General features: G+C 35.8%; 2 protein-coding genes and 1 pseudogene across 2 annotated transcripts; all 3 read left to right on the top strand.

Annotated features, from left to right (window-relative positions):
• The first annotated feature begins 1,555 nt into the window (after positions 1-1,555).
• On the top strand, positions 1,556-2,521 carry LOC145559140 (uncharacterized). Its single transcript, XM_081620567.1, has one exon. The coding sequence runs from the start codon at positions 1,715-1,717 to the stop codon at positions 2,405-2,407; it is 693 nt and encodes a 230-aa protein (XP_081476693.1). The 5' UTR covers positions 1,556-1,714; the 3' UTR covers positions 2,408-2,521.
• A 3,143-nt stretch (positions 2,522-5,664) lies between these two features.
• LOC145559132 (nodulin-related protein 2 pseudogene) lies at positions 5,665-6,539 on the top strand (annotated as a pseudogene).
• A 1,539-nt stretch (positions 6,540-8,078) lies between these two features.
• On the top strand, positions 8,079-8,865 carry LOC145621531 (uncharacterized). The gene has a single exon (XM_081676291.1). It carries the CDS (start codon positions 8,211-8,213, stop codon positions 8,643-8,645), a length of 435 nt encoding a protein of 144 aa, XP_081532417.1. The 5' UTR covers positions 8,079-8,210; the 3' UTR covers positions 8,646-8,865.
• The last annotated feature ends 8,225 nt before the right edge of the window (positions 8,866-17,090 follow it).

Below are 17,090 nucleotides of genomic sequence, written 5' to 3'. Positions count from 1 at the left end.
AGACCCAATGCGTGGATTACAAATCAATAAATCATGGATTATATATTTATATGTCAAACCTCGACTCAAGTTGGCTTGTCTCAAGATCAGGTTCGGCTTAAGAAGGTAAGAGTTGAACTATCTTTGGTTAGACCGTTAGACTTGAAATTTTGTGAACAAACTTAATTTTTTTACTACCTCCATCACATGTTACGTGCAACGATTTGACATAAAACAAAGAGGTAAAATGTCTAATCGTTGCACATAACCTGTAACAGAGGTAGTATTTTTTTTACTATGCTCAAAAGTTGAAGTATAAAATTTGTAGTCTAAAATTATTTATTAACATTTGGATTTTGGGAGTTATTTTCATATTTGGGTTTTAGTGAGGGATTCCAATTATCATTTGATAAAAACACAAATAATTTTAAGACTAGGATCAAGCATTTGATGTTCAAGCCCTAAGCCGAGCTTGTGTCGAAGGTTTTGAGCTCGATTTTCTCAAGCTCGACTAGCTTCAGCTTTGAGCTTGAGCTAAGCCTAAGCTCACTAGTGTCAAGCTCGAGTCTGAAATCACAAGTGTCTACCGAAGTAACTAGAGAATGTAATTGTATATATGCTATCAATATTCACCTTTCTCTTTTCTCGTTTGGTCAGAGGTTACTTGTAGGGGGTTACTCATTCGGTCAGGATTACTTGTAGGGGGTTATTTGTTTGGTCAAGGGTTACTTATTCTAAGGCTTCTTGTTTGGTCAATGGTTACTTGTTTGGTCAAGGGTAAATTATATGATTTATTTATTATTCAAGGGTTACTTGGTCCGTCGGGGGTTACTCTCACACGAAAATTGCGCTAAGCGACTGAGTAAGTAACCCTTGAATAAATAGCCCATACAAGTAACCTCTGAATAAGTAACTCATACAAATAACCCCTGAATAAGTAATCCATACAAGTAATTCCCAAATAAGTAACTCATAGTCTCATACAAGTAATCCTTGAATGAGTAACTCATACAAGTAACCCCCGAATAAGTAACTCCGATCCTACAAGTAACCCCTGCCACAACTAAAAAAATGTTGATATTCTTATTAATTCATATACTTCCTCGGTCCCCATAATATGTGACACAGTCAAACATTATATTGCACACATGCCAATGCACTAATTTGACTTTATTTCTATATGATTAAATATTAATGAAAATTATTTTTAAAATTATGTTATGAAATTTAATATTAAAACCTATCTAACAACATATTTTATAATAAAATACTTACCTCCGTTTTTTATTAGTTGGCACGTTTTTCTTTTTAGGATTTTTTTTTAATTGACACATTTCCTTTTTGGGAAAGTTTTATACCTTCTTTTTTAAGTGTACCCCAGTTGCTTTATCATTCTCTTTCACATTGTCTCATCTCCTTAATATGTGTGCCTAAATTGAACATGTCAACCAAATAGAAAATGAAAGAATTATATTTACACAATCTAATAAATAATTCGTGGAAGTTAAATCTTGTGTATTAAGTCATTCACCCCTCGGCGTTGACAACTCAACTCAAGTCTTTGGACGGCCCGCACAACTTCTCCGCTCTTCCACCGCGTAACAGTTCACTATTAATACAACAAACAAACCAACATTTCTTCCTCATCCACAAAATAAAACTATTTCTTTTTATCACAACTTCATTGACTATTCAATTTCCCAAAACCCCATCTCAAATCCTCAGATCCAAAACAATGGAAGACGAATACTACACAACAAGAGGCAAACCCACCAAAACCCACTCGGGTCCGGGCCAACTTCCGGGTCAGGGTCACACCCCCAGCACATCAGAACTCATGGCAAGCGCTAAACTCATGGCAGACGCAGCTAAATCGGCTTTAGCCCACGATACCGAAAAGATCGATAAAGCTAAAGTCGCCGGAGCCGCCGGTAACCTCCTCGGCGCCGCTAAACATTACGGGAAACTCGATGAGAAGAGTTACGGTAAATACGTTGGTAAAGCTGAAACTTATCTTCATAAATATAACTCATCATCTTCTTCTTCTTCTCAATCTCATTCCTCATCGTATACCTCTTCAACCACCGCGCATTCCTCCGGGTACGGCGGCCCCCACGACGGTGGTGACGGGAAGTATAGTCATGGTCAGGGTCATTCCGGTGGTGGTGGTGGTGGTGGAAGTGGTGGTGGGTATGGGGAGTATGTAAAGTTGGCGCAAGGGTTGTTGAATAAGAAGCAAGATCATGGCGGCGAAGGCGGTGGATCAGGACATTCTAGTAGTGGTGGTGCTGGGGATTATATTAAGTTGGCTCAAGGGTTGTTGAATAAGAAACAAGATCATGGCGGCGAAGGCGGTGGAACGGGTCATTCTAGTGGTGGTGCTGGAGATTATATCAAATTGGCTCAAGGGTTTATGAAGAAACATTGATTAATTAATTTGATGGTTTGGGTTAATGTTGTTTGAAATTGTGTCAATTACATACTGACTTGTTGTATTGGATTATGAGTATGATTATTGTATGAATGTCAATTACTTGATTAATTTTGTGCTTTGTTATTTCTAAGTTTAGCTTATGCAAAAAATTATGCTTGTAATCTTGAGCACTAGAATAGAAGTTGTATTCCGATTGACCAATTCCTTTCATTTGCTCTAGTACAATAATTTTGTGAATTGGCTTATACAGACGAGAAAATGAGGAATTTTGATCGGTTCTTAGTCAAACATAAAATACTACCTCCGTTAACTATTATGTGCAACAAAGAGGTATTATTTGTGAGACATAAAATATTCTTGTCGCACGTAATAATTGATGGAGGTAGTAATTTTAATCTGTGGCACACTGGCACTTAAAAGGTTTGACAAAATGAGGGTTATGAGTGAATGATATTCGGCTTCTGATCTTATAAGATTTTAGCCTCTATATTCTGCTTTCCATATGACCTTAACTGTATGATAGAAATTCATGTCCTTCTATAGTTCTTTGAGGGGAATAATATTAGAATTTAATAGTACTAATAAAAGTATTTGGCTAAGTCAAATATCTAATTAAAATCAGCTAAAATCTCTCTTAGCCACCCTCTTCATACACCAAAATCAGGTAGTTTTATAATTCATGTTTCTTCCTTGCCTCAAACTTTTTTTTCATTTTAAATTCTTCTCCAAATCATAATATAAACAACCAAGAGTAATCCGGATTATATCAAGTGCACATAGCTAGAATAATGGAAGAAGAACGGTCAACCACCAAAAGCAACACCAAGCAAACCTCGGCTTCCAATGCAGATATAATGTCAAGCGCCAAGGTGATAGCTGCTGCGGCGAAATCCTCATTTGGTCAAGAGAATGACAAGATTAACAAGGATGAAGTTGCTGAAGCCGCGGCTGACCTTCTAGGAGCTGCCAAAAAGTATGGCAAATTGGAGGACAAAAGCTATGGAAAAGTCCTAGACAAGGCTGAGGATTACCTTCACAATTATCATTCTTCTAATAACTCCACCACCTTTGCTGTGCATGGTGGGTCCCACGTCGAAGGAGGTGGGAAAGAACACGGGCATTCTTCAAGTGGCGGCGGCGGTGGTGGTGGGGGGTATGGGGAGTATGTGAAGATGGTTCAAGGGTTTTTGAAGAAAGATGATGATGATCATGGACATTCAACAAGTAGTGTTGGTGGAGCAAAGAAAGATGGTGCTAAAAAAGGTGGTGATGGTGGTCATCATGGACACTCGAATAGTGGAGGTGGAGGAGGGTATGGAGATTATTTGAAAATGGCTCAAGGAATTCTAAAGAAAGGATGTTACAAGTCATCCTCCTTGGACCATGTTTGTATATTATAGAGTATGCATGAAATACTATTTTAATGTTTTGTAAATTTACTACATACTTCGTATATAGTTTCAATTGTATGATTGATGAATGTGTTACGTTTTGAAGAAAATTCGTTGTAAAATTCGTTGTATTATCATAACCTAGGATAGAGCATAAAATAATATAATTATACGAGGTCATTTTTCTTGGTCAATTTGAGATTGAGGATAGGATTATTATTATTATTATTATTATAGGATCATGTCAATTGGGCTTTTGGTATTTCTTGAATCATAAATCAAACTACACAAGCCTGGGACTTAAATAAGGCAATTGGGACACATTTGAGTAGCCGAGTAGTTTTTGATTGATTTTTTGCAATCTGTGCGCCTAAGCACCAATTCCGTGGTTGACAACAAGTCACTTTAATTAATTAGACAACTGAAAAGCAATTGATCCTTGCCCTTTCTTAGCAAATGTAAATGCTCTTAGTGTGCTCTTTTTTTCTAATGGGGTTGAGGAAAAAAAAATGAAGTAGACGAAATTTTATATGTAGTTAAAGATTGTTAACAGTGATAGAGTCCCTACATGCTACATGCTACACGGCCACACTATTAGGAAGAATTCAATTCCCTTATTCTCAATAATGATGTTTGATAAACGAATCGAACTTGAATACCTTGATTTTAATTTGTTGCTCATTTCCACAAATAAGTTAATGTTTGTTTATAAACTTGAACATTTTATAATTATTTACAATGTGTAGTAAAGGGGAAGTGATTCTTCCATGGAATAATCAAATTGGTTCACAAGGAATTCCTATTTATTGAACCATCAAATAGGCTCATGCTCGTAAGATCGAATCGCAAGTCGCAAGCAACTTTAGAAAAGTAACAAAGCAAGCCAATATACCCGTGATAAAATGAAAATAATAGTGACTCGATTATTGATATGGTCCGTGATTGGTGGATGGTGGGCACTAAGCATGGGCTTAGATAATTATTCATGAAGATTGAAGAGGGTCGACAGTGACAAAATTTTTACTCAATTTGCGTGATGGTATCGTGGCATGTTTCAGGACTGTTATCTTAAAAGCCAAATACAAAGAGTAAAGCAAGTACATAGGAGAAAGCTTAATTGCATTAATGAGCTTGGTAAGGGATATTCGCAGTGGCGGAACCAGAAAATTTATATAGAGGGGGCCATAATTATAAACACAGCTCAGCAAAAAAGTTCTACACTAATTGAACCCAAAGAAACCAACTTTGCCAAGTTTACCACTACATTTTATTCAACAATTATTAAACTTTACCATTTACAGGGGTGGCCATGGCTACCCCCAGCCACCCCCTAATTCCGCCACTGGATATTCGGATATACTTGTAGTTTGACTAACATACACCTAAGTATAAAGAGTAACATCGATTATAAATATTTTGATGATGACAATTTTAACTAACATACACTCTGATCCTTTTATTTCTTTTAAGTGTTACATCTATATTAACCGACCATCAATTAATTTTAATATTAATATTATTATTTTCTGGTTTCTACGCAACACGGCCATATTCACATATACTTTCCTTCGAATTGTCCAAGGAATAGCCTCAGTCACTCTCAACTCTTATGAGTAAACAGTACGTCATTAGCAGGTTCAAGAAGAAAAAGGCACGTAGCACTTTAAATCAAAGGTTGTATACGTAATTGCATTAAACTTATGGTTGTGTCGGTAACGACTTGGCAAAGCAATAAGTTTACTCCTCAAATATGGGCCCAATTTTAAACACCACCATAATTTTTCCAAAAGAAAATATCTCAATCATACATTTATCCACTATACTCCACATTCCTTAACCCCTTTAAATCCCCTACTATTTTCTAACATCTCATAAACCAAACAAACAACCTAAAAAAAAAAGTTCATTCATTCTCTAAAACTTAGCCAACTTTGTTATTTATTCCTCACTCATATTTTGTTCATTATGGCTGAAGAAGCTACTAATACCCACAGTGCACCATCATCAACATCCGATCTGATGGGGAGCGCCAAGATCGTAGCCGAGGCGGCGCAGTTTGCCTGCTCCAACCAGACTGATAAGATTGACAAGGCTAAGGTCTCGGAAGCTGCTGAGGATGTTCTAGAAGCTGCTAAGACGTATGGGAAGCTCGATGATAATAGCGGTGTTGGACAGTATGTTGGTAAGGCGGAAGGTTATCTCCATAACCTTCATGGAGAACACGGTGGTGCTGCGGTGGAGGGTGGTGAAAAGAAGGCGGAGTTGGCGGTGCCGGAGAGTGGTGAAAAGAAGGAGTCTAGTGGTGGTGGTTTGATGGATATGGCTAAAGGACTATTCAAGTGATCAACGGGTGATCATATTATAATCAATAAGTTTGCTTAATTTAATTTTATGGGATATTGAATAAATTCTTCTAGTATATCCTGTTTGTTACGGAGTAATTGTTAGTTATTGTACGTTTTTGTTTTTATTGTCGTTGTCGTGGTACGTTGTTTAAATAGAAAAACAAATTAAAGGAAAGGAAAAAATGTTTGTGGTGTGGGTGTGTAAATTAAAGAAATGTAATTTGTTTGTGTTTGTGTGATGTAGTGATACACTAGATTTGTATATTAGTGAAAAAATAAAGAAAAAAAAAAAAAAAAAAAAAAACCGTACTACTCTTTGTAAGTTAAATTAGTTGTAATATTGTACGTTTTCAACATATTACGTAAGGAAATATTATTTTTAATGTGGTACGTCATGTACTTGAGTTGTTAATTATCATTATTTGATCGAATTACACTACTATTTTTATATAAAAATACAAAAAATGGGCAAAGTAGTCATGAATCATGATCGATGTTATCGATCTTTTACATAGTTATACTTAGCTTGAGATTATAAAGATCAGAACACCCGATTTTACATCGACTTAACTTAATCAATGATGACTTGAATCAAATTAAATTATAATATATATAAACTGACCAATCGACCAACTAATTTAATTAATACGTTAAAGCAAGTTTAGTAAAATAAACTACTTCTTACATTTGATGCATAACAAGATAGTAAAATAAAATCCTTTTATTCTTCTATGTTTGTCTTATTTCTTTTATATATTCAAATTAAGTATCAATATATACGGTATATAACAAGATCCTATTCTCCATTGAGCCAGACCCAGTTGATATCTGATATCAACAAACTTTTGTTAATATCATCATTTTTTCTCTCTCCTCTCCTCACATGACCAATTTTTCTTTCTCTCAATCTCCTCCATTCCCATGGCTACTACTTCCTTCTCTCTCCTCCATTCCCATGCCCAAGGTCGACCACATACGCGGATCTACAGTGGCCGACCGGCCAAAAAAACGACACCCTAGTAGCAATTTAGAAAATTGGGGCTATACAAACCCTTTAGGGAAAGGGATTTGCTCGTACTAGCTTAGTGGTGTTGCGGCGCTCGAATGTTGGCGCAGCGGCCTGTGGTGGTCGGCTGGGGTCGATTCGTAAAGGCTAGTGAAGCTAAAGGTGGTGTTGTGGGTGGTAGCTAGTGGTGTTTGCGGCGGTCAAATGTTGGTGCGGCGGCCGTGTGGTGGTCAGCTGGGGTCAATCGGTGGTCGGCAGGGGTCGATTAGTGAAGGTAAAGGTGGTGTTGTGGGTGGTAGTAGAGGTTGCACGGTGGTGATAGAGGGGAGAGAAAGGGGGTGTGGTTGCTAAAATTACAATATTACCCTTGGTGTGGTAGCTAAATTTACAAAATTAGCCTTGATATTAACAAGTTTTGTTGATATCTGATATCAACTTGTATTTACTCCTAATAATATGCTAATCAAACAACTCTTACAATTTGCCACTTTTAGATATCTTGATCTCTTACTATCCAATCATCTATTCTTTACTTATAGTGAATATTTAAGTAAATTATTAGTGGATTGGAGTACTTGAGTATAATACTATATATTTCAATCAATAGTAATATTCATGTCAAAACACAAAATGAATAATAGAGCTCTAATTTTATACTCGTACAATACATTGAGGCCAGTCACATTTACTGAATTATTAAACTAAGCTAAACTGAAGTGAATTAAACTGATTAGAGCTGAAATGAAATTAAACTGAAATGAGAACATACCCTAAGCCTACTCTATAATTTATCATGTCGGCAATGACTTAAACATATTAAAAACTCTTAATTCTTAAGAGTTTAATCATCTCAATGGGCCCATGATTAAACACCACCTTACAAACTTTATTATAACGATAGAAAATATCTAATCCTACACATCATTTATATAATACTCGTATATGATCATATCCTCAACCCCTTTAAATTCCTAGCCATTTCTAAGCTAACATCATCTAAAACTTCCAACAAAATAATTACATCTAAATTGTTAAATAATACGTAAAACTTTAGTATGGCAGAAGAAACTCCCAAAAGCCAAACCCCATCTGAGTTGATGGCAAGTGCCAAGGTTCAGGTATCCGGAGCTGCTACAGATGTTATAAATGCTGCCAAGACCTACGGTAAGCCCGACGGAGATAGCGGTGTTGGACATTATGTTGGCAAAGCTGAGGATTATCTACACCAGCTTCACTCCCCCTCTGATCAACCCGAGAAGGCCGAGTCTGTTGTAACAGCTGAGGGTGCTGAAAAGAAGGCCGCCGAGTTTGTTGTTGTAGCAGCCGAGGGTGCTGAAAAGAAGGCCGCCGAGTCTGTTGTTGTAGCAGCCGAGGGTGCTGAGAAGAAGGCTGAGTCTGCTGCTGCGGCTGCAGAAGGTGGTGAAAAGAAGGTTGAGTCTAGTGGTGGTGTTGGAGGTTTGATCAATAAAGCTAAAGGATTATTCAAGTAATCATTGTTTCATCATTTTTATTTGTTATTACATACTGGATTTCATGGAGAACAATCTAGTTATAAACGATCGATGTTGTATAGTTGTCAAAAACACTACAAAAATATGTTGTTAGTTGTGTGTTATTTTTATTTACTTTGTAAATTTGTAGGCTTTCTTAAGTGTGTAAAATTGTTGTTTTTGTTCATGTAATATATCTAAGGACATGTTTTCTTCCATCTATTTTGATTTTTTACCTGATCTCTGTCATACATGTGTTTTAATATATGTAATACGAAGTATAACATTTGACTTTTTACCCACTGTCAAAAAAAAAAAAATATGACTTGTAACGATTTTAAAATCATGAATAGCTAGCATAATAGATAATGATGGTGACTTGATGAACCATACATTGGGCTCTTGAAGCGCGCGAATCCAAGTGGAATCTGGAATGGGCTGTGAGCCTGTGAGCAACACGGCCCAATGGCCCACTTGTTAAGATATACTTCGTATCATCTTATACGGAGTACAAGTATGTATAACTACCACACTTGACAAGTTGACAGTTGACCCTACACTACTACACTCCAAACTACCTCTTGTCTTTTCTCTTAAATATTCTCATATATCGGATTAATAGCTCTAAACTTGTATAGTAATCCCTAAGAATCTAATATATCATTTTCTCTCTCTTTTTTTAACAGTGGAATGGCCGGTGGAAATGTTACACAATTTGTTAAAGTGATACAATGATCTTTCTCTAATTTTTTTTCGTCTTTTTATTTGAATTTTTTTGTGAGATAAATCAAAGAGAGATGAAACAATCAATTAGAACTTTTAAAGCAGCAATATTTTTTGAAGAAACAGATTTATGCAAACATATCCAAAGTTATTTAGCTAGTAACTTATAAAGAGTTACAACTTACAAATTTACAATACAATAATCCACCCCTTAATCACACTATTCAAATAACAACATATCTCTGGTCCAAAACTAAGATATATACTGTACTAATAATTCAAACTAAAACCTTTGATTTTATTTCGTTGTAATCAATTCAATTTACAACCTTTGATTTTATTTTGTTGTAAAGTTTTGTTTTACACTGCTCACATACTCAAAGGTGTTGGTTGCTTATAAAGTGATACTTATAAAGTTATAAGTTTAATCTTACAATTGAGTTGGTTACTTAGACATGAAATTAAGAGCTAGTGTAATAACAAGAAGGTCATTCACTTATTTGTAATCTCTTGCGTTAATTATCACAATTTTCATTTTAATTCAAGATAATGCCAAAATTATAATTTTTCCTTTATTTGTAAACTCGTGAAAGTCGTGATATTTCATTGTGTATGTCGGCAATAGCTTTAGCAGTGTAAAGATATAGCTCTCCATGACGATGGGCCCAAAATTCAACGCCACCACAAAACTTCAATGAATATTGCCAACAAAATATCTCAACCATACATCCACATTACTCGTTACACAACCCCTATAAAACCCCAACGTCTAACATACTACAAAACAACCAAAACTTTCTACTACAAAAAAAAAAAAAAAAAAAAACACCCGTAAAACCTTAGCCAAATATTCTCATACTAAGCAATGGCTGAGAAAACAACCATGACTAACATAGTAGATGGTGCCAAGAATGCCGGGGAGACGGTGAAAACAACCGTCACCCAACAAACTGACAAGATTGACACGGCTCAAATTTCCAAATCTGCCGGAGAAATGGCTGAAAACATCAAGAACACCGTTGGAGATGCTCTTAACAAGGCCGGGGATTTTGTTAAACCCGCTCCTCCACCACCAGAGGAGAGTTTGATGGACAAGGCTAAAGGTCTCTTCAAGTGATTGATCATTTTTTAAATTTATCCCATTTCACGGGAAATTGTTAAGATCTCGTCTTAATATATGTTGTTAGTTGTACGTTCTTGTTATTGCAAAATGTGGTTGTGGTACGTTAAAAAAAGACTCGTGCATTTGTAGCGTGTGCTTTTGTGGCCGTACTGTGGTTACTGCTAGCTAGGCTTGTACACAACAATCCGAGAATCCAAAAATCCGCAATAATTGATCCGAATTTTAGGATATCCGATCTGATTTTCATTTTGTATCGGATATCGGATACAATTTTGGATATTGGTTTTAAAATTTTCGGATAATCGATATCCGAACCAATATTCGATAATTTAAACGATAAATATTGAAATTAGATATATTTTTTAAAAAATGAATATTCCTAAAACAAATTAATAATCAAACAAACACTGATTCAAGATGAATATTCCTAAAACAAATTAATACTCACATTCAAATTTCAATCTCTCACTAAAGTAAAAACCCTAAATTCCTCCCCTTATATTTCTACGCTCACTCACTCAAGCCGCCACCCTACCTTTCATAGCCACCACCCGGATAATGGATAATTGGATATCAACCACTGATTCAAGATTACTCTTATAAACAAATATGGTCACACTATGTGGCTAACCACATACAAGACTTACCCAAATAATTTTGCATTTTATAATTAAACAATTGATAAAAAAAAAAAAATAAACTCTCACTGTTCTCTCTCTTCAAACCTACCCACCATAGTAAAACTTAGGGGCTACCACTGATAAAAAAAAAATTATGTTTTTTGACAATAAAGATTACCAACAGTATGGTGATTGTATTCAGTCCCTCCATGTAGGGTTTAGTCAGTTCCCTAATGGTGGGATGATTAGTATTGTTTGTTTGTTTATTTTCCGTGTGTACAGGAATACAAATTTGAAAGATTTGTCTTGAAAATTTGTGAAATTGCAGGCATGTTGGTATAAGGGTGCAAATTTAGAAGATTCGTCTTGCAAATTTGTAGATCTTGATGATCAATCAAATTTTATCATTTTTGTGACTATACATCAATGGAGTTCCGTCAAAAATAATGTAAAGGCATCTAAAACTATCATGGAGCAGTTCAGAAGCGATGCTAATAGTTTAGCGGTGTTTAATTCTTGTATTGAGAATTTAGATCTTTTAAGGAATGAATATAAGAGTCGAATTATTATTATTATTATTATTTAATGAAATCACCCCTCTCTATTCCATTCAAAAAAATAAAAAATAATAACGTTTATTAATAACCGCTATAAGGTGATTATGATATCTTTTATAGCATAACTAACAAAACCGCTATAAGAAAAAAAAAAAAGTGCTATAAAAAGCTAATTTTGTACTAGTGGGGCCTTCTATCTTTTTGGAGAGAATTTATTGAGCGATTTCCATAGATAATGTTGGAAGATATTAAAATTCCCTAAATACGCTACAAATTATTAAAATTCCGGATGTACCGTCCACGTCATCAACTACATATATAATTTTTTTTTTTTTTTTTTTTTTGCCCAGTTTAAAAGGAAACCGCTAATTGAATTAGCGGTTTCATATAATATAAAACCGCTAATTCAATTAGCGGTTTGAAGAAACAAGTAATCAAAAAAAAAAAAAAAAAAAAAACAGTATTCTGACTTTACTCCAGTAATTGTTAATGGGTGAAAAATAAACCGCTAATTGAATTAGCGGTTAAACTAAACCGCTAATTCAATTAGCGGTTTCTAGATAATTATTTTTAAAAAAAATCTGATTAACTATTGATGACGTGGACGGTACGCCCGAAATTTTAATAAATTGTAACGTATTTAGGGAATTTTGTTCTCTTTTAACATTATCTACGAAAATCGCTCGAATTTATTTTCTTTCTTTGTTGACAGAATATTGCTTAGCTTTTATTACGGTTTTGATTGTTGAGATTTTCTATTGGGGATCTATTAATTCAGTCTCTAATTCCTTGATTATATAGCTGACTCTTACACTCCCTTGATCATTTCTCTTGATTGACTTAGTTAATTTGGACGGTTTTTTTGGCTAAGTACTTTCCTTCTTTTCTGTTAGCCGTTTCCACTTCTGCTTATAAATATTCGGTTCTTCTTCAAGCAAAAACACACAACAACAATCACTTTCTCTATTCTCTAAAATTGCCAAACACGGGTTTTAATCTTTTCTGTTTTCTGGGCAAGTATTCTAAATTCCAGTTTGGTTTGTAAGTGCATATAAACTCTGACGCCATGCTTATCCTGGAGGCCAGGGCAGCCACATCTATCACGTCTACTGCACCGAAAGGTAGCACGAAATAGTCTTTTAGGTCAGTGGTTTGCTAAGATACTACTACTGTTAGTTTCATTCACGCAACAAGAGATAAGTAATTATTGTTTTATTGCTTATAGTATGACAAGTATTTCGTATTCTCAACTTTTGTTTATGGATATTACAAAAATCAAAGTGTGGTATTTATTACGATTAATTTATTTGGTAGATTGGTACTCATATATCATGATAATTTATGATAATTGAAGAAGTTGAATTGAAGAAATTAATGGAGTAGATGATTTGACAAATTAAATTCAACTCAATTATCATGATGAATAGCATACTTGTAAGTTGTAATAGATGATGATGGTGACTTGATGAATGAGGCGAACCATACATTGGGCTCTTGAAGCGCGCGAATCAAAGTGGAATGGGCTGTGAGCCTCTGAGCAGTACGGCCCAATGGCCCACTTGTTAAGATAAAGGAAGTAAAATCTTGTTTGTCAAAAAAAAAAAAAAAAAAAAAAAAAAGTAAAATCTTATTCGTATAAGTGTATAACTACCACACTTGAGACTTGGCAGTTGACGCTACACTACTACACTCCAAATTATCCCTTACCTAAGGACTAAGGATTATACCTTCCAATCTTACCCTTTCCCCCTCATTTTTAAAGTGTCTGACCCGTAAATACCGAGTCAAAACACCGTGAGGGAGTTGAGGTGTAATCAAGGTCAATTATCCTTAAAAAAAAAAAAAAAAAAAAAAATTATCCCTTGTCTTTCATCTTAAATATTCTCACGCATCAGATTAATAGCTCTAAACTAGTAAAGTAATCCCTAAGAATCTAAGATATCATTTACTCTTTCTCTTTTTTTTAACACAAATTTTTACATGCGACCTGTTGTACCGTGCAGCAAGGGTTACTTGAGTTTCTCGCTCAGGGGCTACTTGACTTTCTAGGGTTACTTGAGTTTCTCGGTCAGGGGTTACTCGAGTTTTTCAGTCATGGGTTACTCGAGTTGTTGGGGTTACTCAACACAAGTTTTTGATAGCACCCTATCCGAGAAACTCGAGTAACTCCTGACTGAGAAACTCGGGTAACCCCTGACTAAGTAACCCTTAATTGATTGAATCCCTCGAGTAACCCTTGACTAAGTAACCCTTAATTGATTGAATCCCTCGAGTAACCCTGTCTGAACCTCTCAAGTAACCCCTAACCGAGTAACTCAAGTAGCCCTTGACCGAAAAACTCTAGTAATCCTGACCAAGTAACTCAAATAACCCCTGACTGAAAAACTCAAGTAACCCATGGCTGAAAAACCCAGGTAACCTCAAACAAAAAAAACTTGAGTAATCCCTGCCGCATGATCGCATGATGTGGCCTGCTGCACCAAAAAATTGCTGTTTTTTTAATAGTGGAATGACGGGTGGAAATGTTACACAATACGTCAAAGTGATACAATGATGCTCTCTCTAATCTTTTCGTCCTTTTTTTTTTTTTTTTTTTTTTGAGGTAAATCAAAGTGAGATGAAAAAGTAGATTAGAACTCTAAAAGGAGCAATGTTTCAAAAGAATTTATGCAGACATATCCAAAGTTATTAGGGGTCGTTTGGTTTGCACGGGGTAAATGAAATGGAATGAACAAAGGGATTCAAAGAGAATGGAATGAAAAACCATTCCATATAGTATGTTGTTTGTTTTACAAAAAATAAAAGGAATGGAGCCACCGGTCCATCACCACATAGCCACATAAACAACTCATTTCTTGTTATTTCCAGCCACCACCCGGCCAACCAACCACCCGGCCACCACCCAGTCACGCTCATATATAGCCAAAAACCCCATTTCCCCCATAAAACCTTCCCCTATCCTCGAAAAAACCCTAGAAATCCCTCATCCTCCCTGTAAAAACCGCCCCTCTTTCTCCCTCTACAAACCGTCGGCTAGAGTTTCGAGAGTGGTCGACGGTTTTTACAGGGAGGAGATCGAGATTTCTAGGGTTTTTCGAGGTAGGGGGAGGGGAGGGGTTTTTGGGCGGCGAAGAAGGGCGACGAGAGAAAGATGAGTTGCGGCGAGGGTAGTTGGGTGGTGGCTAGGCGGCGGGATGGTCGGGTGGTGGCTGGAAAGTTAAATAAATGAGTTATTTGTGCAGTGGGGGGAGGTTTTTAGGGGAGGGGAGGGCTTATCGATGGGCGACCATGGTCGGGGAAGGGGCGGCGATGGCGGTGGAGGTGCGACTGGGTGGCAGTTGGGTGGTGGGGGTAAGGTAAAAGGGTGGTGGCTAGTGTGGGTGTGGTGGTGGAGGGGTGGCTAAGGAAAGGGAATAGAAAAGTCTAGGGGGTTGGAGAATCAAGTTTGAAGGATTTGGGGTAATGGAAAGGGTAAAGGAAATAAAAAATGTGTCTAACAAACAACAACAAAGGGAATCGAAGCACTTGATTTCCATTTCCTTTGATGAATACCCCTAAACAAACGACCCCTTAGTCTATTCCATCTAGCTAGTGGCGAACTAAAAAAGTAAATAGTTAATACAATATAATTCACCCCTTTTACATGAGATTAATCACGCTACTCAAATAACAACATATCTCCACTCAAATTTCCAAATACAAGATATATACTCATAATTCAAATAACAACCTTCGATTTTATTTCGTTGTAAAGTTTTTGTTTCACACTACTCACATACTCAAAGGTCTAAAACTCTAAATGTAAGTAATCAAGTGATATTTATCGGTTTAATATTTCAATTGAATTGGTTATTAGACTGAAATTAAGAACCAGCACAATAACAAAAGGGTTACAAGTTTAAATCTCAATCTGACACTTACTTTTAATCTCTTACATTAATTAAATAATAAAAAAAAAAAAGTCTCTTACTATACGTTAATCATCATATTTGTCATTTAAATTCAAGATAATGCCAAAATTATAATTTTCCCTTTATTTGTAAACTCGTGATATTCATCGTGTATGTCGGCAATAGCTTTAGCAGTGTAAAGATATAACTCTCCATGACGATGGGCCCAAAATTCAACGCCACCACAAAACTTTAATGAATATTGCCAACAAAATATGAACTTTGTTAAAAAAAATATCTCAATTATACATCCACTATACTCGTTACACAACCCCTATAAAACCCCCAACCATTTCCATGTCTAACATATTACAAAACAACCAAAACTTTCTACTACAAAAAATACTCGTAAATCCTTAGCCAAACATTCTTATACATTAAGCAATGGCTGAAAAAACCATGACCAACATTGTAGATGGCGCCAAGGATGCCGGTGAGACGGTGAAAACAACTGTCACTACACAGACCGACAAGATTGACACGGCAAAGATTTCCCATTCTGCCGGAGAAATGGCTGAAAACACCAAGAATACCGTTGGAGATGCTCTTAACAAGGCCGGGGACTTTGTTAAACCCACTCCTCCACCACCAGAGGAGAGTTTGATGGACAAGGCTAAAGGTCTCTTCAAGTGATCGATCATTTTTTAAATTTATCTCATTTTACGGGGAATTGTTAAAATCTCGTCTTAATATGTGTTGTTAGTTGTACGTTCTTGTTGTTGCAAACTGTGGTTGTGTGGTACGTTAAAAAAAGATTCGTGCATTTGTGGCCGTGTGGGTAGGACTACACGACTCCTTGTAACTTTGCTAGCAAAATTGCAATGTATGCACCTGTAATTTCGTGTTTTTAATGAGATGATTCCTCCGTTCTTACATGTACAATTCTACTTTCGAAGCATTTGACGATTTATAGAAGTTTGTTTGTGCATATTACTTGGACAGCTTTATTCTATTTTTAGTTCTAATCGGGTACATTTATCCATGCATGCAAATGTTAATATTAGTGTCGTACAAAAAGTACGATGGTCTCCCACTCTCCCCTCCGTACTTATAAGGCCATAGCAAGCTAACAAGTAACAACCATATGATGTGTTAAGTAATACGGAGTACACTAATACTCCGTAGATGACTAATAGTATATTTTTAAATAAAAAGTAACTTAAACTCAGAAATAGCTACTCAAGTATATATTTAGGCTAGTTTAATTTTAATTTATTTCATAACCTTAATGCTAAGACCAAATAATCAATTCAAATTTTAGAAAATAAGTAAAAAGTTATGGTCAAACCTTAATGTAATTTTTATGTTAAATGTATTTAATTTTGTAATGAAAATTAAATATTTGAAAATACATATTAATCCAAATTAAATAAGGCCTCAATATAACCTTAGGGCTTGTTCTGATTTACTGGAAACAATTAAATTGAACTGATTGAGGCTGAACTGATTTGGGCTGAACTGAACTGAACTGA

This window comes from Chenopodium album, chromosome 1 (genome assembly GCF_948465745.1).
Source record: "Chenopodium album chromosome 1, dcCheAlbu1.1, whole genome shotgun sequence".
NCBI classification, from domain to species: domain Eukaryota; kingdom Viridiplantae; phylum Streptophyta; class Magnoliopsida; order Caryophyllales; family Amaranthaceae; genus Chenopodium; species Chenopodium album.
This window is presented reverse-complemented; position numbering and strand designations above follow the sequence as displayed.